General features: G+C 39.7%; 1 protein-coding gene across 3 annotated transcripts in view; it reads right to left on the bottom strand.

Moving 5' to 3' along the window:
- The window catches only part of pde10a (phosphodiesterase 10A), a 54,691-nt gene extending 35,160 nt beyond the window's left edge, over positions 1 to 19,531 (bottom strand). For 2 of the 3 annotated variants that reach the window (XR_014914366.1, XR_014914367.1), the window contains exons 1-2: positions 19,119 to 19,531; positions 5,025 to 5,156 (exon numbers count right to left, since the gene is read on the bottom strand). Coding sequence is in view for 1 of the 3 variants with exons in the window: in XM_085428454.1 (XP_085284580.1) it covers positions 5,025 to 5,156; positions 19,119 to 19,182 (196 nt within the window). In the remaining 2 variants the exon portion in view is untranslated. The remainder of the gene's footprint in view (positions 1 to 5,024; positions 5,157 to 19,118) is intronic. The other variant, XM_085428454.1, reaches the window with a different exon arrangement.
- Positions 19,532 to 23,707: the final 4,176 nt, after the last annotated feature.

The following is a 23,707-nucleotide window of genomic DNA, read 5'->3' as shown; positions in this document are numbered from 1 at the left end:
TTAAGATGTTAAGAATAACAAGTATCTCTTAAAATGTTTCCAATAATGAAACATTTCAATATAATGTAGACAAAAACAAAAAACAAAAAGATAGTTACAGATCAGGACTCCTCGATCCTTACTGCGCATGTGCAAAGTCTACCTGATCCGTACCACGCATGTGCAGGGGTTTTCTTCTTCTTCTGTTTGTTTAATGGCAGTTTACTCCCCAGTGTACGAGGATACCGCCACCTGCTGACTGAGCAAATGAACCCTATTGTAAACTGAATTAGCGTCATTAAGTGTGTTTATCGAGTGTGTTTATGCTTGTCTGTGTGGAGAGGATTGATTAGAATAGTGATGATGATGTCCGCTATCACTGTCAATTGTCAGTAAACACTTCATCTGGCTGATGAATCTTCACGTGACATATTACAAAGTCTGTATTAGGCGCCATTCTTCTTATTTTACAGCGCTGTTGTTCAATCGGGGAACGCTCTCTGTTGAGGAGAAAAGCATGAATTTGTTTGTATACGGATTATCCATTGTTCAAATGTCCCGGTAGTCAAAAAGGAGGCAGAACTGTTGAGAAATGCTAGGAGCTAACCGGGCGCTAACTGTGGCTGTATCCCAATTCAGGGTCTGCAGCCTTAAAGGCCGCATTTTAAGGCCGATTACGTCACAGCGATGCGACGAAGGCTGTCCCAATTCGAAGGCTGCTCAAAATGCGGCCCTCAAATGCATCCTTCATTTCCCTGAATTTTAAGGACGTGGCACTGTATACTTCATGGCCCAACATATCCCAGAATGCATAGCGCGGCAGTGGGTGTGGATAATTTTGCCGGAAAAAAACGGCGGATGAGGGGCGCCCGAAGAGTAAACTTTAAGTAAGTACTGAATATTATGTCACTTATTTATGTGCAAATTTTTAATAACGAAGAGCATTAAAACATTACTGTTGGCCACATGTCGGCAAAGTTATGTGACATTAGTGACGTTTGTACTAACTTGGTTTTAAAGCCTTTACTTTAAAATATACGCCGTTCAATAGCAGACCTTAATTAGAGAATGATCAAAGCTCATGTAGAAACAAACAAACAAATGAACAAAAGATTTTCTCCTTCATTTCTGTCTAACTAAGCTGTATGAAACGTTTCCAGCTGTTAGTATCATGGTTGCTAGACAACCTGGGCAACGCAACGGAGGCTAGACCGTCCCATTTCACAAGCCTCGCACTTCCGGCCTTAGCGGTCTTTAAGTACGCGGCCCTTGAGGATCGTTGAGGCTGCGTACTTTAAGGCTGCAGACCCTGCCAGTATCATTCAAATATATTGAATGTCGCAATGTTGGCAAAGAGAGGAAGTGATGTAAGATTTGCGCATGCGGGGTACCGATCGGGTTTCCGGTACGGCTTGGGTAGCAACAATTAAGTTAGCTCGTTGTCAGCTGTCTGGGGACAAGAGGGTCGTTGGTCTAATCTACTGACACTAAGCAATTGTGACAAAAAGGGATAAATAAGCATGTTTATGTATTTTTGAGGGTTACATCAGGAGATGGCACACAAAGACCTACGACTTCTCTACTTCTCCACCTTTGGCATACTACATATGTGTCTCTAGCTACTTATATAAAACATAATTAGGCAGAACTGCAACTCCAATCTCAGCCACTGTATTCAAGATTGCAGGTAAACATGGTGACTTAGAACAAATTGATACCTCCTAATATGTATTTTTAATGTATTAACTCTAAGTTTATGTAAGCTTATGTACACAGATATTTGTATCTTTATTACCATGCATTTATGTATAGTGCTACAATAACTTTTTGATACTGTATTGTTCCTGGTTCTCAACTATGTTTCTCTATCAAAAAGCTACATTCTTTTTTTCCCCAATGAATAAACTAAAAAAAGACCGAGTGTGCCTTTAACGTACAACAATATTAGCTAAGAACAAAAAAGAAACAGCTTAAAAAAAATCAAAGAAAAGCGGCCAATATGGATTGGTGATCCCATGCTCCCTTTCTGCTTATTTTCTGTTCTCTTTTTACTTTCTACTTTTTGAAAAAAAATGCAAAAATTAATAGAAAAAAAACATACCCACTATATGTTAACTTGATTTAGACTGCAAATAATATGGCCACTCCACTGGCCACTCAGTGAGAGCAGATGTACTTGCAGAATAGTTTCATTATGCATTTAAATAATAAATTATTAATTTAAAATATGTTTCAACATGATTAATATAAATATATTTAATGTTCTCCCTGTGTTTATGTGGATTCTTTCCAGGTACTCCTGCTTCCTCCCACAAAGACATGCAGTTAGTTGGGTTAGGTTAATTGGTGATTCTAAATTGGCCATAGAAGTGAGAATGGGAAAGTGTAAATGTAAGTGTGAATGGTTGTCTGTCTCTCTGTGTTAGCCCTGTATCAGATTGGTGACCTTATGCAGGGTGTACCCCGCCTCTTGCCCAATGGTGGCTGGGATAGGCTCCAGCCCCCCACCGTCTCCAGTGACCCTGATAAGGATAAGCGGAAAAGAGTGGATGGATGGATATTCTAAATCTGTTATTTACTTTTATACCAATAATTTTGTGTTGCTGTATTGTTCCTGGTCCTCAGCTATGTCTCTCCATCCAAAAGCTGCTTTACTAGGGTCTTTAGCTGCACACTAACATCGTTTGCATTACTGATAACATTACTTTTCAAAGCACTTTAAAAAGAAAGCAGTCAGTATGCATTTCTAGACGGCAGCATAATCAAATTTGAAATTTGAAACTTGCTTGAAACATGTAATTCATCATAATGAACATCAAGTATGCTTTTTTATGGCCAAATCTCTGATACGGCCATGTGGTAATGGATCGTAGCATTTTCAAATCAATCAGTTTCCACACAGTGATAACCCTACCTGGCTCAAGTGAGTTTCAAGTAGTTGCAAATCGATTTCCCTACTCTACTGAAATAAACTGTAGAGAGTGGCTGAATAAAAGGGAAGTAGTACGACATCCTTGACATCTTAAGTGCACAAAGATGAAGTAGTCATATTAAGTATACGCAATACGTAGTAAACAAAACTGTTTGTGTTGTTCTTTAAATTAGAACAACTGGAGTTGTCAATTAAGCATAATGTTAGTTTAGTTAGGCCACTAAATTAATATCAGCTTCCATCCCAGAAGATCTGCTGAACCCTTGACAACAGATACACATATCGATTTGCCTGGCACCAGAATTACCCAAATTCCAGTGTTCTTGGCCCTGGGTGGTTAGCGTACCATATGTCCGATTATGAATCGGTCCATCTCATGCCTGTGTGCAACACACACACAGCTGTCGAGACTGATATGTCCTTAGCGTGGAAGCATTTCACTGAGGGTGAAGACAGTCCCCCAAGCTAAACGGTGGAGGGATGACGATGAAAACATAAGAAGCTAACAAAAAGTTAAAACGGCTAAAGCTATCCGGAGCTCAAAGCTAGCCACAAGGCAGCAGCCTTGGTATGAGCAAAGGATTGAAACAGTTATGAGAAAAATATTGAAAAAAAGTATCAAAATCTTGTTATCTGTAACGGGACTGAAGTTGTAAGCATACTAAAAAAATTATGTAAGTACTTGACATTTGTTTTGTTATATAAATCTGTTGCACCTGCTTTTTGTTTGATTAGGTAAAGTATGTCAGGTAGCTCTTGTACCCCTTTCCAGTGACAGAGCAATTAATTTTTAGCTGATTTAATGTGAGAAGATCCTGTAATTTACCACAGTTTGGACAAAAATGGAGCATTTAATAATTTATTTTATTATGAAAGTCTTTTGAATTTGCTGTCAGTTAAAGTTCTTAAAAAAATCTGAATCAGCAGACCATGCTTAGAAAATAATCGTAAATGGGAATCAGCCAAGAAAACTGCAGTCGGTACATCTCTGCCTTTTATACATCCAACTGTTAAATCTTAAAGGGGACCGTTTATGTGGCTTTAGTCTGCCTACATCTGCTGCTCATCTGCAAGCCGCTTCGCAACCCGCCCCAGCTTCTCTTTTTTATGTCATGACTCTGGTTTTCACATATTTCACATATTTATTGTGGGACCTTGTGGGAAGGTCCCACAATAAAGCCAAAAAGCCAAATATAAATTACTGCAGATGGCTAAAGTGGTCCTGACTGAACTGTGAACATTGAAACAAAGAAGATTTCAGTTAAAAAGCCTTTCTTTTATTTAGTTTTGTGAATCAGCGATCTGGTTTACACAGGTTCCATCTGCCCTGAACTGAACTATCTGGATGAAATTAGTTATTCCTACTTGGCGCCAGGAAGAGTTATTAGCATGACAGCCTCTATTTGATATTTGTCAAGCTAAACACACACATACTGTATATATACAACATACAGGAAATTGTTTCAAACACTGGCTCAGACCTGAGAAATTAACAACTCTGCACGGCAGCAACAAACACTACTGTCTGCATTCCTCGCATGGAAAGCAGCTCCAAAATGTGACAAATCTATCCTCTGCCAGCTTCCTCCTTCAACACACCCACACCCTGAGCCAGCACAGCCCCCCCCCCAAGCACCACCAGCGCTACCACCAACATCCACACCCCTCCCTTGGGCCCCCTTCAGCCGGCTGCATGTCTCTGGAGGTCGCCTCTGACGTCAGCAGCTCAACTGGGCACTGTGCCAACCCTGTGGGCCCTTGATGGATGCAGTCGGTCTGAGAAACAGTTCGCTGTGAGTAGAGTGCACGGCACAAACTCAGCCCAGCCGGCTCAAACACATCTAATGACCCGTAAAAACCGGACAGGTCCATTCCTTCTCCTTTTCTTTTGTGTATCACAAACATGGAAGATTAAAGGGGACACATGTGATGATGAGTGATATGCACTGCTAATGGCCAGGATAATAAACAGAGCCTGCAAATGCACTGTTGTTCCCCAGACTTACAAAAACTGCAATTCTTAAATCCAAGCATTTTGTCTTAGTGATCCAGAGAGATGCAGCTGACTCTGTAGGGTTTTTTTTCTGTATATGTGTGTGGTAGGGGGGTATACCTGCAGGCCTGCTGCTGGTTTTCCTCTTCAGCCATCTGTCCAACGTCTCTGCACTCACACTCTCCAACACAAAGTCATCCAGAATCTGCGGGTGCAGCGAGAGGTAGGCCTTCACTTTCTCATCTGTCAAGCCTGAAACACAAAAACAAAACACTTTAAAAAACTTTATTTAAGACTAATGAAACTGTGAGAAAAAACAACAACAAAAACACCAAAACAATACTGATGTGAGATAATGAACAGAATCATTGATGCTAGAAAGGAGAAGTGTAGCACGTGAGAGGAATGAAATAACATCTCACTTGAACCCACAATGATCCCGAAGGTCACCCAAACAAATGCAAAGGATGAAAACAGCTGAAGGTCACTTCATTCTCTTCACGGTGAGGTGAGAGCGGTGGCAGCCGAGCCGAGGCTCGAGTTAAAGCTCTTTGATAGCCGGGCTAGCTCACTTATGTTTACTGTAAATCTGTATCTCCAGGGATAGGAGCCCCCAACAGAGGCAACAGGATAAAGGAGGACTCGATTGTGCTTAATAGGCAATTAGGATCTTGAGAGCTTGCTAAGTGCTGCTGTTTACTGTCTTTGTTGTCAGGGAAAAAAGCCATTTGCCAGACCATCGTTGAGGGAAAGTTGTTTTTAATACCCCCACTGGCGTCTGTGAAGCAGTCATGATGCACTAGGACGCCATCATGTTTAGGTCACTCAAACAAATGGAGTATATGTCTAAAACAAAGACTTCTAACTGTATACATTTAGACGTGAAGTGTCATCTCATAATGAGAAGAAATGCATTCTTACAAAAGACAAACAGAGGTGAATTTACATTTTATGGCATGGTAAACTATAACTATACGTTTTCAGATAATAGTAGAGAGAAGAGTGTTGACAGCCCTGAAAGTTTTTATAACGCTTTCTCACGAAATGTCTGGTTATCAGGAGCATCTGTGTAGACTCCCTCTGTAGATGCACAAACACACACACATGTGGCATGAAAACATTAGTAAGTGGGGTGTCAGTCAGGAAAGCTGCATGAATATCAGTGTTGTGAATCGCTACAGATCCCTGTAGACAACACAACAGTAAGCCGGGTGTGTGTGTGTGTGTGGGTTGGAGGGGGTGGGGGGTGAGTGTTGTGCCAGATGACAAAGTAAAACCAGATGCAGAGATAGAAAGACTAAATTCTGCTTCAGCTGCAGGTAACCTGTTATGAGCCCATAAAAGGTTGTGGTTAAAGAATATCTTTCACTTTTAATTTAATTTTAGGATCATAGTGCTCCTGATTCAGACTCTGAGCTATCCACGACCTTTGATCTATCCCTGCAGAACAAATCATTTGATGTTCAGTTACGATCATCTGCCCAGAGTGTGTGTGTGTGTGTATAGATAGAGCAGGCTTTTGGTTACAGGCAAATAAGGCAAACAGAGGTGGGGGTAAGTTTGGGGGGTGGAGGACGCTACAGTCTGATGCTGTCCAGACACGAGACACAGCTCCTCAGGAGCGGAACGCCTCACGAGACTCCTGGCCAGCTCTGACGCACATCGGCAGAATACAGCTTAATAAATCAGGAAAAGTTAAAGAGGGGTTGGGGTGGGACGGAGAGAGCTGCGGAGGACAGAAAGACACACGGAGAGGAGCTAAATGGGAGCGCTGCAAATAACCCCTACAACTTTGTCCTATTTGAAACACAAAGAAGGCACTGTGATTGGTGACATTACAAAAGATGAAAAACAAGGATGCTGTATAAATTTATGAATACAAGTTTTGTGTGAAAGGAGTCTGAAAATTGTTTAGCAATCATATGTGTGCACATGAACAAAATAGTCAAATGTTCTATTTCCATGGGGCAAGAACAGCAGTGATAAGAGCTTTGCAATGGCTAATAAAATGGTGTTAATTAAAATTTCTAGGGCTACACAAGTGGGGAAAAGTGGGCATTTGTAAGACCTAAATGACAACGACGGGTCAAAACTGCGGCGCAAGCCCAATGCATGTGCCACATTCTGTAGCTTAAAGGAATCAACTAATAGTGCTGTAGCAACTTCACTGGTGACAGATACACACATTATATTCATTCATGTGTGTGTTTAGAAGAAACATTGTTTATAGATAAAGTAAAAAATGTCAATATCATCAATCTATTCTTTTACAAGAATCCAGAGAAATGACTGACTTGACCTAATGTGACTATATTTTACCTTGATTGTGATTAATAATTCCCTTTTTGAACATTCCTGCTACGTCACGTTGACCTTATAGGCTTTCCTTCTGAAATCTTTCGAACCACAGCGCACATTAATGTGACTGCAGTGAGACTCAGAGCTGTGGGATATGCGTCAGTGTCCTGGTCCTGAGACTATAGAGGCTAATCAAAGGTGCAGCCCAATCTGTCCCACATGCTGCGGTCCAGAATGGCTAACCCCACTGGGAACTATATGTGCTCACTCAATCAGGACAGTGAGAGACTGCTGTTGCAGATGTAACAGCTTGGTGACTGGTTTAACCAGGTTTTTAATTGTTTCCCCCCTTTATTTTGTCAATGCTAAGAAAAAGTTGAACTTGAACATAAAAGAAAAATAAATAATAAATAATAAAATAAATAATAATAAATGAACATAGAAGCACACACTCTCATCATTTTAGGGTCTGTAACATTTAACTGAATTACATTTAGTTTAATAAATAAATAAATATTTTTTTAATGAACTTTGTACATGAGAGGTTAATTCTTCCAGTGTTTATGACAATAAACTGTTTGGATACTGCAGGTTGTGCAAAGAATGCCGATAAAAATAAATGCTCTGCTTAGGTAAAAGCAAACATTAACCTAACAAAACAACAGATTTATTAAAATGAAACTATATATTAACAAAATGGATCATAAGTATTAAAATAAAAATACTTGCACTGCAGATAAAATTACGTTTTCATTAAGATATACAATTCTGATTCATGAACGCACAACTGGGATTTTACTGTTTACTGATGTTGCCGTGGGAGAATGTGCTTGTTTATTTACTTCATGTTCCCAGCACAGAGGTTCAAAGGTGAAAGGTAAATACCTGAAAACAAGAGAAATGCAAAGGAGTCTCACAAATCTGAATTTCTAATTAGATTGTTATTCGAATGAAAAACATCTACAAACTGGTTTAAAGTCAGATTAGGTACAATCAACAGTGATCTGAACCCTGCATGTGATCATTTTAAACAGCCTTGTGGTGCTCTGTTTAAGAAAAAATCTGGACAGAGTGTTGCATGATGTATTATTATGGCAATATTTGGAGTAACTCCCCAAGATGTAAATTTAAGTATGGCCCAAGCTGACATCATTACCTTTTTGCTCACTTTTGGCCAGAAGGTCTGTGCAAAACAGAAGGACTCCTCAACTGGAATTAAGTTTGTCATCTGCTACTTACAACTAGAAAAGGTCTGTTGTTTTAACAAAGACTCAAATGAATTTTTCTTTGCAACCTGGCAGCCATCCTTTTCTTTTGTGGCAAATATGGAGACATGAGTGCAATAATGTTTTTGTTTTAGGTTTTTTTTTTGTTTTCACTTATCACAGCATGTTTATGAGCTGGCAGGACTTTTTTAATTATGTGTCTTTATATATACATTTATACATATATCTCTTTTTCAAAAACTCTTAATGGTAATGGTAAATGGCCTATATTTGTATAGCGCTTTACTATCCCTAAGGACCCCAAAGCGCTTTACACATTCAGTCATCCACCCATTCACACACTGGTGATGGCAAGCTACATTGTAGCTACAGCCACCCTGGAGCGCACTGACAGAGGCGAGGCTGCCGAACAAGTGGCGCCACCGGGCCCTCTGACCACCACCATATATTAATAAATATACATTGTTTAATAAAATAAAATAAAATAAAATAAAATAAAGACTGTGACCTGTCCGCTTTAACGAAGAGAAGTACCTTTTAAAAAAAAAACCTTTAAGTCAACTGAAGTCACTCCTTCAGCCAAAAAACCTATAGGTGGGAATCAGTTGGTTGTGTAGCATGCTCGTGAGTGGCTGAAGCCAAGTTGGCAGAAATGTTTGTAACTGACTCAGACTTGGGCTTCCTGTATAAAAAAAGCGAAGCCTGAGTTCATGCAGTGAGGTGTTGTTGCATAACACTTATCTTGACACCACACCCCAGGATTTGGAAGGGAAAAGGCCAAACCAGTCAGAGTTTGTCTGGGTCTTTGCACTCTCACACCCAAGTTTGTGAGAACATGCTTCTGTTTGACAAAAAATATATTAACATATAGCATAGGCTATATACTGGTGGTTCTATTTCCAACATCAAAAACGCCCTGAAACAGCTTAAAAACAGTCAATTCTTGTGAGTTAGCGTTCAAGTTTATGAGCGTTTTTATGAAGGAAATCAATTCAGTATGCTCTGATTTTATATGGAAAATTTAATGGCTTGTAAACTGCAAGTCCTCCGTCTTATAACAAAATCTACTAGTATATCTGTAGTATGCCAATGTGAATGTATGTCAATAAGTTGGACACAGAGCGAGATACCATATGTGCGATACATTTGCAGGCCAAAATGTATCAGTGGCACACAAGAGGAAACACTTCAGAGTATTTCTGATGGTACACCATTAAAGAGGAGGGTGCTTTATTGACTATGAAAAAACAAAACAAAACATGTGAAGCAAGGCTGCAATTCTCTGTATTCAAAAGGGTGCTTTTATTTTAACATTCACATTTATTTATCCAGCCTCAAAAAAAGAGAGAAACAGAAATCAGTTTCCTGTTTTTCTTTTTTAACTTTAAATATTCTCTCTATATATTTTAAATCTGAATTTCTCATTGTGTCTTTGACTACAGAAAACTCATCCATGTTGTACTTAACGTAACCCTATAAACATCACTGTAATGATTTGGCAGAGTGGAATCTTTACAGGGAATTGGCCTAGAAAATTGCACTGATTGCAATTTTCTAGGCCAATTCCGATGAGTAAGATCTGATTTTGCTGAATCAGGTTTTCTTTCTAAGAACTACAACTGACAGCGTATACAAAAAATTCCCCTATTCTTTAAAGCAAAATTTTACATTCTTAATAAAAGAAAAGACCAAATTTTACAATCTTCCCCAAACTGCGATAAAGTTAATTACAGGATGTTCACTGACTGAAACCATTACTGACTGCTGCTGGCAAGAGGTTCAAATAAGTAACAAAAAAATGAGTTGCTGTACACCCATCTTTAGCTAACATGTTTTACATTACCAAACAAAAGCATGTGCAATAGATTTATGGAACAAAACAAATGTCAGTTACTTGCATAATTTTCCAGCACATTTATAAATTCTTTGATTCTCTGCTTTGATCCTTTCCTCACACGGAGCCTGCAGAGCTCTGGATAGCTTTAGCTTTAGATGCCTTCCCTTTGCTCAGAAAGGTGAAGGTGATTTAAGATGATTAGATGTTGTTATGAATGTTTTTGTCATTTAATTTTTTGGTGGTTTACCTTGATGAACTTCATGTATTTACTCACAGCTCATAGAGCTATGATCTCATAGCTCACAAGCTAGAGCTGTCACAAGCTAATGACATGTTAGTGTGCGACTGTGAGTGTGCGTGCGACGACTCAAATGGACTGTGCATGTGTTGCGCACGCATGAAAAGCACCAGCTCATAATCAGCAGTGTTGGGTGGAAGTAACATGTTACTGTAACTGCATTACATTTTCAACAATACAGTAATGTAAGATGTTACTGTACTACACTGTATTTACACTAATTCCATTACAGTTACAATTATGTTTTTACTAAGAGTCTTCAGTTATCTGCACACTTGGCGGATAGAAAGAAAAAAAACACCAAACAAATGTGGTTTTCTCTTCCTGCACATTTGTGCTACAGTGAGCTATTTTCATTTTGAGTGCAGAAGGAGGAAAATGTTGCAGCAGTACAGCAATACAGCTTTTGAGGAGTGGCGATATGGACGTTACTTTTAATTAATGTACACAAGGCGAAGAGCACGTTAGTAAAGCGGAAACTACATCCAAGACCGAAACAACTGTACTACGCCGCTAACCCAACTTTGCCTCTTTGCAAACATCTGCACAGGTAGGATGTTAGCAAAAAGCTAGAACCCAAAGTGATTTTGTTATGGCTGTCGAGCACCCCAGCCCAGCAGCCAGATCCTGATCTTCTCCTCTGTCGCCTCTGTCAGTGCGCCCCAGGGTGGCTCTGGCTACAATGTAGCTTACCATCACCAGTGCGTGAATGTGTGTGTGAATGGGTGGATGACTGGTTGTGTAAAGCGTTTTGGGGTCCTTAGGGACTAGTAAAGCGCTATACAAATACAGGCCATTTACCATGTTCAATAGGTAACAAAAGCAGTGATGAGCAGTCAGGGCCGAAACCTCCGTTCACCTGTTCGTGTTTCTACTGTAGAATCAATGTAGCGATTCTTTTGAATTCTCTTTGTGCTGGTTTTCATCTATTGTGTTGTTGGCATTGTGTTGACACCTAAAAACTTCAAGAAAGATCATCTGTCTGTCCTTATTAGGATAGGTTTATACTGTTAACTGGTTGTTGTAAGAATGCATTTCAAGTCATCTTCCGGCGTAACAAGAACGTATTGAGTAGTGTAACAAATTACTTTCTCTGGCAAGTACTTTAAAAATATACTGCAATACTTTTAAGAAATGTAACAAGTAACGTGTAATACATACAATGCAATAATTTTCTTGAACAATGACCCCAATAATCAGATATACACAAGGCCAACCAACCAGTAACCGGTCTGGTGTGTGCTGGAAATCAGCAGATTCCTGGTTGGTCGATCAGTGACACCAATATTTTTAGCTGAATTATTATCATTCATTATAAAGATTTTAATTTTTATTTATCTATTTTTGCTGCCCGGAGCCATGCCCACACATTGGTACAGCACCCTGGTGATGTGGGTGTGGTCTAACTGATGTTAAGTGGAAGAAACCATAACCATAATTTTTCTGTTGGAGAATAAGAATTAAAATGAATTTACCCAAATCAACACAAACACTCCAACTAGAGCAGGGCGATATGACCAAAAATATTTATCACGATATACATTTGAAAATTTGCGATAACGATATAACTGACGATATAACTTACACTAGACAAAATACTTTACAACTCCACAACTATATTAGTGCAAAAAAAAAAACCCCATCAATACATTTTCACTTAAACAAGCAGGTGTTTTATGTGAATTAAAGTTATATAAAAATTTAACAGTGCAAATGCAAATTCCTTGCTGACAGTTTAACCAAAAGGCATTTCCAGGGGAAATTGGCCGACATATCCTCAGCATAATATCCACAAAACTTAAAAAGAGGTTATACACACAATACGGTAATATTATGTTGAAGCACAGTACGTATCGCTCTGCCAGGCTCCTGACTACGATAGCTGTAATGCTCCGACAATCCATCAAGCAGTCCGGGTTCGTAGCTTAGCAAAGTTGTACTTAAACACGAACCATCCATCCATCCATTTGCTTCCGCTTATCCTTTTCAGGGTCGCGGGGGGTGCTGGAGCCTATCCCAGCTGTAATGGGGCGAGAGGTGGGGTACACCCTGGACAGGTCGCCAGTCTGTCGCAGGGCCAACACACAGGGACAGACAACCATTCGCACTCACATTCACTCGCACATTGACACCTAGTGGCAATTTGGATTATCCAATCAACCTATCCCCACAAGCTGCATGTCTTTGGACGGTGGGAGGAAGCCAGAGTACCCGGAGAGAACCCACGCAAACACGGGGAGAACATGCAAACTCCACACAGAAAGACCCCGGCCTGATGGTGGAATTGAACTCAGGACCTTCTTGCTGTGTGGCAACAGTGCTAACCACCTTTTCGAGCGCCGTGTACCACATAAAGTCGTTTCGAGGTCAGTAAACACAACCAGAATACATACATAAGGCCCATTGGATTATAAGGGGCGTTGTCGATTTTCAGAAAAATCAAAGGATTGATTTTAAGTGTCCCGTATTTTCCAAAAAACACGGTAATAACGACGGCCCGCTAGCATGCTCTACTAAAAATAGTGCTTTGGTGTGTGTCTGACGGACGAAAGCTAAACCAGTTCCACACCACTGAAGTTGCAGCATTTTTACAAACCAATTCTGGTTCATCCGTTTCATTCAACGATTTGCTTTCGCCGCCATGCTTTTTCCGACGTGTGCGTATGAAAACAAAGGCACTGCGCATGCGCGTTTTACCCATATCTAGGGCTGCCACAAACGATTATTTTGATAGTCGACTAGTCACCGATTATTTTTGCGATTAGTCGACTAATCAGATCATCATCCATTGAACGTAAAAGTACAGCTTATTGCACCAGCAGCATCTGCTCTTATATAACTATCATTAGCTTACAGCTTTAAGTGTTTAAGGTCTGTGCTAACTAAAAATAAAGACAAGATGATAGTTAATTGAATTCTAATTAAATGTGCAGATTGTTTCGGTGGAGTTTAATAAACTCAGCCGATTTACTCAGGAACAAATAAAATACTGAAAAAAGCCAAACAATAACATTTTTTAAGTTATCTAAGTGACTTGTATATGTTTAACCTGAGTAGGGCGGTGGGTTTGAAAACGATCTGCCGGGAGTCCGGTGCTCTCATGGCCCCCGGCTAGCTATCGAGCTAGTGGGTAACAGACGCCTCCGAAAACGTCGGAGCGCTTTTGAAAATATGTGGTGTCTTGATAAACTGAGCAGATATTTGAGGTTTACACAGCTACATTCTCGCCTGAAAATATGTTAAACGTTTATTTTGTGACCCAGAAAGAATAATAGGAGTAAAGTTAAAACTAACTAGCTGCCGCCATTGTTGACAACTGCGCTGGGCCGCGCTATGAATTCTGGGACACAGTTTCTTCTTCTTCGGGGTTTAACGGCAGCTGGCATCCTTGTACATGCAGTGCTGCCATCTTCTGTTTCAGTCCGTTATTACACTCTTAAATCCTGCTACTTATTCCTGCTTTTGGGATCTTACAAAGCTTCAAATGACGCGTCGACTATTAAATCAGTCGTCGACGATTTTGATAGTCGACGTAATCGTGACTAGTCGACTAATCGTGGCAGCCCTACCCATATCCTATCGCGATATTTCATTTTTCTATCGTTGCCCAAAATTATACCGGTATTACCGTGAAGGGTATGATATGGCCCAGCCCTAACTCCAACTATAATAGGCAGCAGGAAACTAACCAATGACTGTTCTCTGAAAAGTCTATAAAATGATTTTTTTAAATGTTTTGTTCTTTCGGCAAAGTCTCTTGGCTTTCACCAAGTTAGTGAAGCTCAGACAGCACGTGTAGTTGTTAATTATTTTCTTCATATTAAGAAGAATTCTTACTGCTTGTAAAGCTGAGAAGCGAGCTTGTTATCGGTGACTGAAGGAATGCCGGCAGTACACCTTGATGTTTATAAAATGCTCATAGCACAATATCATTATATGGTACCTTTAAAAAAATACATTAATGATCAGAGTTGCTCAATTGTATTAAACTGGATCTGAAAATGACAATTTTTCAGAATCTATAAAAATATTTGCTACGATGTACATGATTTTTACTGTGGGTTAAAATGTGTTAAAATATGCGTTTGGGTTCGAAACTTTTAATCTGTCAAATAAAATCATTATAATGATAAAATGAAATGACCATTAACAGGTTATCTTAATTTTTTTTTGACATTTCATTCATTTCTTTTCCAAAAAGTTTCCATAAACAGGAGAGCTAATTTGAGGTGTGAGGGTAAGGATGAGTCAATCTATCTATCTAACAAAGCTTTTCAGTTAAGACATCACTCATGTTTACTTTTATTTCTTCTTGATTATTATTTGGGTTGATCTGTATTTTATACAAAGGAAGGTGGTTACTTTTGGGTGAAATTGTTTCTTCTGGATTAATATTATCACCTCTTTTCACTCTCTGTTATTACTGTTATTATTACTGGCTCTCTTCCACAGTGTGCCTTACATCCTGTCTCCCTTTCCTCACCCTCAACTGGTTATTACCCATGGTTGACTGTCCTTTTATCAGGAAAAAGTGTGTGTTTGTAGGGGGTTTCTTCCTGTTAAAAGGGAGTTTTTCCTTTTCGCTATCACCAAGTGTTTTGCTCACACGGGGTCATCTGGTTGTTGGGGTTTTATTTCTATTATTGTAGGATCTTTACCTTCAATATAAAGTGGCACTATATAAACAAAACTGAATTGAGGTTTATTTGTATTTTATGCAAATATGAGGATATATATTTTGAAAAGTGCAAAATATAGGAATGATTGATTTAAAAACAAATCTTGTGAGACGCTGCTTTTTTTAAAAACTTAATAAAGAAACTGACATATAAAGAACAGAGGATCATTTGCAGAGCTGTTAAAACAACATTCAGCTGCACTCTGTCTTATCACTCATCTTCATTTCCCCACGATTAAGCAGCAAGCTCTGGGTGTGACAGAGCCTGAACTGTGTGCCTTCAGCACTCCCGGTCAGATGATGTTGAGCAGCGGAGCCAATGCTGATGTTTAGTGAGCAAGATGCTCCTCCTTCCCAACACATAGATGAAAAACGCACATGAGAGAAAAAGGGAAAAGACCACTTCTCTTCAAGTGCACTCCTTCTGGCAGAGAGTCAAGGGCAAGCTGCCAAGGTAGTACTTTTCACTTTCCTGACATGAGGCTGAGGCAGGAAAGAGGGGATGGGGGGTGGGGGCTGCTGGGTGCGTGCGTCAGCAGGTCCGCCTGGGACTCCCTTGCCAGGAGGTACGAAGAGCATGTGGTTCTTATCTTATCTATGGGAGGGCTGGAGCACAGCATCTAACACTGACATTCAGTGAGCAAGTAAAAAGAGCGAACACTGAGAATGAAAACACTTTGACTCATCTCCCACTGTTCACCTCATTTATTCATTGAGCCTGAGCTGCCGAATCTGGGTATGTGTGTGTGTGTGTGTGTGTGTGTACTTATGCAGGTGGACGCACGCAAATTTCACCGCAGCCAAGGGTGAGGTGACTAGTGAAGTTAAATCAATACACCATTCAGAGAAAAGGTGTCACATAAAGAAAATGCTGTTTCACGGTGGACTTTAACTGCTGCTCCATCAACTCCACAGACACGCCCCCAACGGCTGCACAAGCATGCAAGCGACTGAGAGACAGAGAGGGAGATTTCCATGGAAATGTGATTTGCACTTTTTCCATTACCATGGTCCAGATCATTAGACAAAAAAGGGGCGATAAATGGCAAATTAAGATGCAGATAAGGCGTGGGGCCCTTGATCTACAGCCTAGCAGAGTGATAACAGGCAAGCCCTCAAACCACTGTTACAGAAACGCAGCTAAGCAGCCTTCACATTCAAGTTTGAAACTAAAACCTTTCTGGTGTATTCACTTTTTTTTAAATAATAACTAAATGTGAACAAGAGGCAGCGTCACAGTTTCATAATGAGCTGGAGTTGCTTTCTTAGTCCCACCATCTTGCCTGAAGTAGTGGTTTGATTTAGCAATGCCCTCCCCAATCCCCAAAACTCCCCCTCAGAGAGCCACATCAGTAATCAAGGGTCATGTTCCCCACTCCACATCTGGTCGATGCTGAACTCTGCAGCCGTTCTACAGAGGGGCCAGTGGGGACCCGGTAATGAGAACCACAGATTCTTGCATCTTCTCCAGCGCTGTGCTCTTTTATGAGCCTTGACACAAAGACAAGCTGTAAAGAAATCTACACGCATGTGGCCTTTTCCCATCCTCTCAGATACCAACCCATGACAAGATGACAAGGGGTCAATGGACGCCTTGAGGAGAATGTCATCTGTTTCACTGCTCAAGCGGTGCACTGTGCCCTGGCACCGATCCAGTCCTGCACAAATCGCGTTATAAAAAAAGGGTTCAAACGCCATAACAAGCTAATTTTCTTTGGCTTGATTTTCCAGAGAGTTTAAATCAACAGTGGAGACAAATCACAAAGAGAAACTATTTGGCATGTGCTCGATCCAAGTCTGGAATTATTTAGTCATTCAAATTTAAATGCTATGTTCATATTCCAGTCATACCAAGCACTACATGCATTTATAGATTTAGCAACTTTGCTGGGAGAAGTCCTCACCGTGAAAGAGTAGGCATGTGGTGGAATAGGAAATGTCTGGTGTGAACACTTCCTGCCTGACAATATGTCCTTCTTCACTAAGTTAAGCAATTTGTCAACAGCCAATTGGGTTTAAAAAAATGCCTGAGAGATCATATTAGTGCTAGCCCAGTTTGACCTTGATGCACTGACCACAGCTATCTGCAGCCAAAGAAACACACATCTGCGCACACTATAGCAGATTTCCTCCAAGTCAGCTTACAAACAACTATAGGAGTCAAAGGGCAGTGAACAAGCCAACGTGTTGTCTTGACAAACTGAGTCTATCCCTTCAGGACGGACTGGTTTTGCTGGATGGTCCAGCAACAGGTACCATATCAGTAATGACAAATGATAGGTGGACAAACATACCATTGGCTTCTAGAGAACAAAAGAACACTTTTTCTTCCACGCAGAAAAACATACAATGTGCAGGAGCCATTTAAAATGATCTATCACATGCTTAATATTTGTAGAAAGCGCTTCATGTAAACAGTGGTAGAAACACAAGCTGGGAAATTATATGTGTCTGCATCAGTGGAAAGGAAAACATGCAGGGAGAACATAAACGGAACATCAAGTTAATCCCGGATTAAACCCAGATTAATCGACGGTATTTGAAGAAATGAGTTATATACCCACATGGGCGTCTAAGCCGGACACAGAACTGGTTGGCTGATAACTTTTTCTCATGTTTTGTTTTCTATGAGAATGACTTGTTTATTAAATTATAATATACAGTACACATTAGAGCAGTCAAGCTCTATAGCAGATATTACTTTAAGATACTCTGACACCCGCAGCCACCCTCATATGCTGTTGTTTTGTAAATCCAAAAAGGGCAGAAGCTTTGTTAAATCTGAAATTCTCGAGTATGAGGGCAAGATACCTACATACTGTACCTCAATGCATTCCACAGATGCTCACTGCTGTGTCTACACTTCAAGCATCAACCTGGCTTCAAACTGCGAACTTCTTATTACAGGTCTTCACTGAAGGTCCCTGAAGGCGCATAAACTGAAGTTATCCATGGGTCACACAAACAGTGTAAACCCCAATCAGCAGAGAAACAAATGACAAGAAGTTCCCACTGTAGAATTTAAAAGATAAGCAGAGAGAGACTGAAAAACAGCATGCACAAAGGATGTAAACTCAGCCCTGAGACGCATGGACATGCTAAGGAAACAAATATAGGGGATGAAAACTGTAGTGACAGAAAAGCAAACAAAACTAAACGAATCCATTCACTGATCTTACACCTTGTTTTGCTAATCCTGCCATCTTTTTCAGTGACAGTAATATGAAATTGTGAGCATACCTGACTCTGGTGTTTACCATCACACCGCACTTAAAACAAATTCAAAACAAGTGAAAAGAAAACGATAATAAATGTTAGAATGGGAAAATGATTTACCACAGCACTGGTATAAAACCATCGATGACTACATAAATGCTAACTACATGCGTGCGATAACTTAAACAGCAATCGTTTTTATATTTTTATAATTAATTTGCAAAATATTTATTCCGAAACCACATTTTAGTGCCCTACTCGCACTTTCTTTTTTCGCTTCATCTCATGCTGTAGACTTCGCTTTTTTCGATGCCATGTCTTACCGGACAACTGCTGACTGTCCCCTCTACAGACCAGCTTAATCTTTATTTAAAGTCCCTGCAGAGACAGAAGTGATATTTTCCAAGTTCGGTTCTGCTTGACCCTCCAGCGGAGTCCCCACCCATCTAATTCATCTGCCATTCATAAAGTTAGGAAGACAAATGGGCAAATCACACAGCCTACGCCTGCAGCACCAGAACAAATAATAGATGCCAAAACTAGCCCGTGTTTTCTTTCTTTTTTTGGCCGTCTACTGCACAGTTTGGTCAGGTCAAAGCGGTTTTACTTTTGCGTAAAAATTACTTTACGCACTGGAAATTTCATTAGGAAAAATACCTACTTGCACCCAGGAAACAGTCCGTTAACCTTCTGAAACAGCTTGTGGAAGTCGGACCATCTTCCATGTCGGATTGTGAGCCCAAAAGGAGAGAGGAGCCACGGGGAAAAGTGCGCCTCTGCAGCTGCAACTTGGTGCGTCTGAGCGAAAAAAAAAAAAAAATTCCCCAAACCCCGAAACTATTCCAGGACGCCTTGATGTGATGATGCCTTCAATGCTTGAGATTGTGCGCGATTTAGGAAGGGCAAGGAGAGCAGTGTGGTGCCACCCCCTCCACGCTCCTCCACCGGCGCTATGACCCAGCACCGCTGGCCAAGGTGTAGCTACAGTCGATCCGCCTCCTCAGCGTGGTGGCTCCGCTGTGGATGTGCTGCAGCAGCAGACTGAAGGGAGCAGAGACGTCGACGCATAGACACAGAGAAATGGGAGTAGGCGCACACACACACACACACACACACACACACACACACACACACACACACACACACACACACACACACACACACACACACACACGGGGAGAGACGGTGGCGCGATGCTGTCAATTCATACACAGTTTTCCTGTTTGATTTTCAAAATAAAACGGCAAGCGACGACTACAGGATTTGCCTAGGGAGAAAAAATATCTTTATGTATAATGTTCAAGATTTTAATACAAGTCTGCGGCATATTCACGAAGAATAAGCGAGCATCAATACTTCCGAAGACTATTCATCCAGGAAATCTCTACAAAGTAGTATTTTGAAGGGTCAATAAAGCCGTTTCCGGTATTTTTGTACCCATTTGACACATTTGGGAGGCACTGCTGTTCTTTTTCCTGAATTTGGCTGCGTAAAAGGGGCCGAACCATATGCCCCGCGCTCTCCAGGGACACGCTGCTGTTTCCTGATCCACTATTCAGTGGTCAAGGAGGAGACAGTGACAACCTCGAAATTACAGCAGGCAGGACAAAGCAACAGAGGGTTTACTTTAGAATACTGTGAATGAAAAGATGTAGCATGGTTTTTAAAGCACTCGGATTTACGCAGTCTGAAGTGTCTTGCCAACGTGCCCTTTAGCAAGGCAATGAATCCCTTCCAGCCCTTAGTCTTTAGGACTGTGAACTAATTAGCCATGAGTGTTAAAAACAAGGAAGTAGAAGGAGAAAACAAGGAAATTACTTTGGGTGTTACCAAACCAAATTTATGAATGGCTTTGTCCAGAAATCGCCTTAGTTCAGATCAGCCTGAATGAGTAAAAAGCAGACAGTGTGTTTATTTTAAAAACTAAAAAAATCATTTCAGGACATTCTTTCCTCCTGGTGCATCAGTCAAGACTTTTATTCAACTTAATGAAAAGTTGCACACAAATCAAATCGTTTTTTGCCTGAATGAGAGAGAAGTGCAGTCTAAACATTGATCGCTCCAAGGTCTAATTCATGCCGTATCTCACTTTAAGGTTTTACACAAGGTTCTTTCAGTTTTTGTGTGGATCACTGTTCATACTTTGGCTCCTGACTTCAAATATCCGCACAGTCTTGCATTTAATAAAGGCTTGTATTCAACCGATTTATTTCTCCAGTCTATCTCTGTTGTACATTTACATAAATTATAATTGTAAATATTGCCTTCAACTGGAACAGTAAAATAAATCAATGTAGTACATTCCTTTCGGAAAGGCCCAACTGCAAATATCTGCAAAGATCGCACATCTGCAGTCACACAGAAATATTTAGACCTGCTCACTACAGCCTTTTAGTAGAGATATAATCTTGTAACTATAATGACCAAAACCAAATAACAGGATTAAAAGTAATCAAATTAACCTCAAATTCAGTTTAACCAGATGAACGTTTTTCATCTCATCTGATGACGAGAGAGAGAGAGAGAGAGAGAGAGAGAGAGAGAGAGAGAGAGAGGGAAAAAAAGAGCAATGGAAGTTTAATACACAAACACATCATAAGAACTGTGAAAAATATTTTTGCCTTTCAGTGTTAAAGGTTATAATTGTCTCAGTTCATGCTGGCAAACTTACAACAGTAGAACATTTAAATCAAAATCAAGTGTTAAAATCGAGTCAGAGAATTTCATGTATTATTTTCTCTGATATCTTTAAGGACACCAATTGTTCGTGTTAATTGGCACTTCTTGCCTTCTTTATATGTCCTCTAGCAATATCCTTGTAGCAAATATGGCTTCAAAACCTCAATTTTAGGATTGCGTTAAAGCAAAACGGTCCTGTAATCTAAATCAATAAACTACACTATCCACAAATATACTGATTCATATTAAATGCACAGAACATTCCAACACTTAACAGCTTATATGTTTATTAATAATGCTTAAATAGCTAATCTGTCTTTCTCCCTGTGTGAATAGTTGCGGTGAAGTTACCAGAGCAATTCCCAAATGAAGTGAGCCTCCTATCTCTATAACCTTTGCATATGTGTGCTTGTGCTATCAGCACTCGGAGCACCTAAACAGCTTTGACTCGGCAACATGATCCAGCATAAAGTGTGCCAGACTCCCTCATGGCCACAGCGTCACATACTGATCATATCAAGCGAGAGAGAGAAAGAGAAAGAGAGCTTGCAAGCTGTGGCAGGTTACGTCAGCACCTGCTCTATCAATCACAAGCATTCCTACACTCTCAAGCAGCTGGTCCATTCAGAGGTCACGTATAACATAATGAGTTCATTCCGATACACTCCTTCTGATGACAAAAATCCTCAAATGTGGAAAAAATGAGAAAACTGACGGTGCCTTTAATTCTTTTTGCAGAAAAAAAATATTTTTTTCATTTAAAAAAATCCAAATCCAACATTATTATTTAAGGAATTTTAGAAAATCCACAAAAATGAAGGGAAACAATTAACATTCAACACATTGCTAAATTCTTATTTAATAATACATGAATATATTTAAAATACTGTTTCACTCAGGGAAGACCACACAGAACACGTTTCCATGCATAATCTTTTGTATTTAGAGTTTTTATTATCAAAGTTTTCTGGAAATGTTCAAAAATGTGTCGGATGTTACAAGCAAACAAACAAATGAACAAAATCAAACCAGAGGAAGCTAAAAGAGCTTTTTAAGCTCCTTTAGGGCTAACTCTGCACATCCTCTATGGCCTTAAAGAAGCTTACATAGAAATGTAGGTATTAAACAGATACTTGAAAATGTTCGCTGTGAAGTTCATGACTGGAGGGTTTATGAGCTTTTGTGTGATGGTTACAGATTTACTCGCAGTAAATCACAAAGGATGCAGCAGGTCCGTCTGTGACCCAGCAGTGAACCCTTCTGATCCGCAGCTCTCCAAAGTGGCGGAGAAACCGTTTTCACATGTGATGAACTATTGCATAACAGGAAGTAACCGACCAGCTTGACCTGTCGAAGCAAACGGATATTTTACCTGGATTAAGATTAGTTCTCTCAGGATGAAATACACCTAAACCACAGCCTTTAAAAATAGCTAAAGGCAGGAGCTCAAAGGTGAGTTGTCTTAAAGAAAGATGTATTTTTTTTGCATATGATTAAAAACTGTTAGAATTCTCAAAGTTTGAGAAAGACCCAAAAGACACAGAAAGATCTGGGGGGAAAAAATCTTGAGCTATCAGATGTTTCTTTTTACTGCTTTAAGTATTTAAGGTAATCTGTATTTCATTAGGGACACATGGTTGGTTGTGCCACCTCAGATTTGTCGTGGTTAAGTAAAAACTAGAAAAGTACACCCATTAATCTACAACTACAGTAATATTGTAGCATCGCGTGTACCTGTACAGCTTCTACGTTGGTGTTAACACATTTTAATACATAATTCCTGATAACGTCTGTGTAATGGAGGAATTCATTTATTAATATCCTTTACTCTTAGCAACACCATGTTTAAAAATCCTGTATTAGTGCTTAAGTAATACTATATAGGTATTACAATTAAAAATGTACTATTTACCTTATTATTTATTAGAGGAATATTAAAAGAAGCATAAAGTACACATTATGATTTTATACCTTTAACTAAAACATTTAATTTGTTTTTGAATTTTATTTTATATAAACTGCAATTTAGTGATTATAAGTATAACATTGCATGTTTAAATTATTTTCTTTCTTCTACCGGTGTAGTCATATACTGTCATATTAACAAGATATTATCTATGCAAAATTGTAATTTCTGAAATATTAGTCAGCATTTAGTCACTATTTTTGCACCTGCCAAATAGTTGGTGTCTATTTATTTCCATTCAATAGATAGTCATGTAAAGTCAGTTGAAATTGGTGGAAACAAGAACTAATGTACCTGAAATTGAAGCGATGTAGTTGAGTTACAACATAGTGTTAGTCTGGAGAGCATGTAAAAAAAAAAAGAGAAAGAAAGAAAGAAAATTAAGGAGGTAGGAGAGACTGATCAAGTTTTTTTTTCTTGTTTGTTTTTTTGTTGTGGTGAAGAACACAGATGAACACACAAAATGTCAGTGAGCTTTCTCTCTTTCCTGATGTCTATCATTCTGAACAGTGAGTGCACATTTTTCTCACTGTCAACATCTCCTGTCCTGCAACCACCAAATCCCAAAAGCTCGTGTGAATGGATAACATGTGTGTAAAACAAAA

The sequence above is a fragment of the Rhamphochromis longiceps genome, linkage group LG13 (assembly GCF_057381845.1).
Source record: "Rhamphochromis longiceps isolate RC_006_pf linkage group LG13, R_longiceps_female_GT1.1, whole genome shotgun sequence".
Taxonomy (NCBI): domain Eukaryota; kingdom Metazoa; phylum Chordata; class Actinopteri; order Cichliformes; family Cichlidae; genus Rhamphochromis; species Rhamphochromis longiceps.
This window is presented reverse-complemented; position numbering and strand designations above follow the sequence as displayed.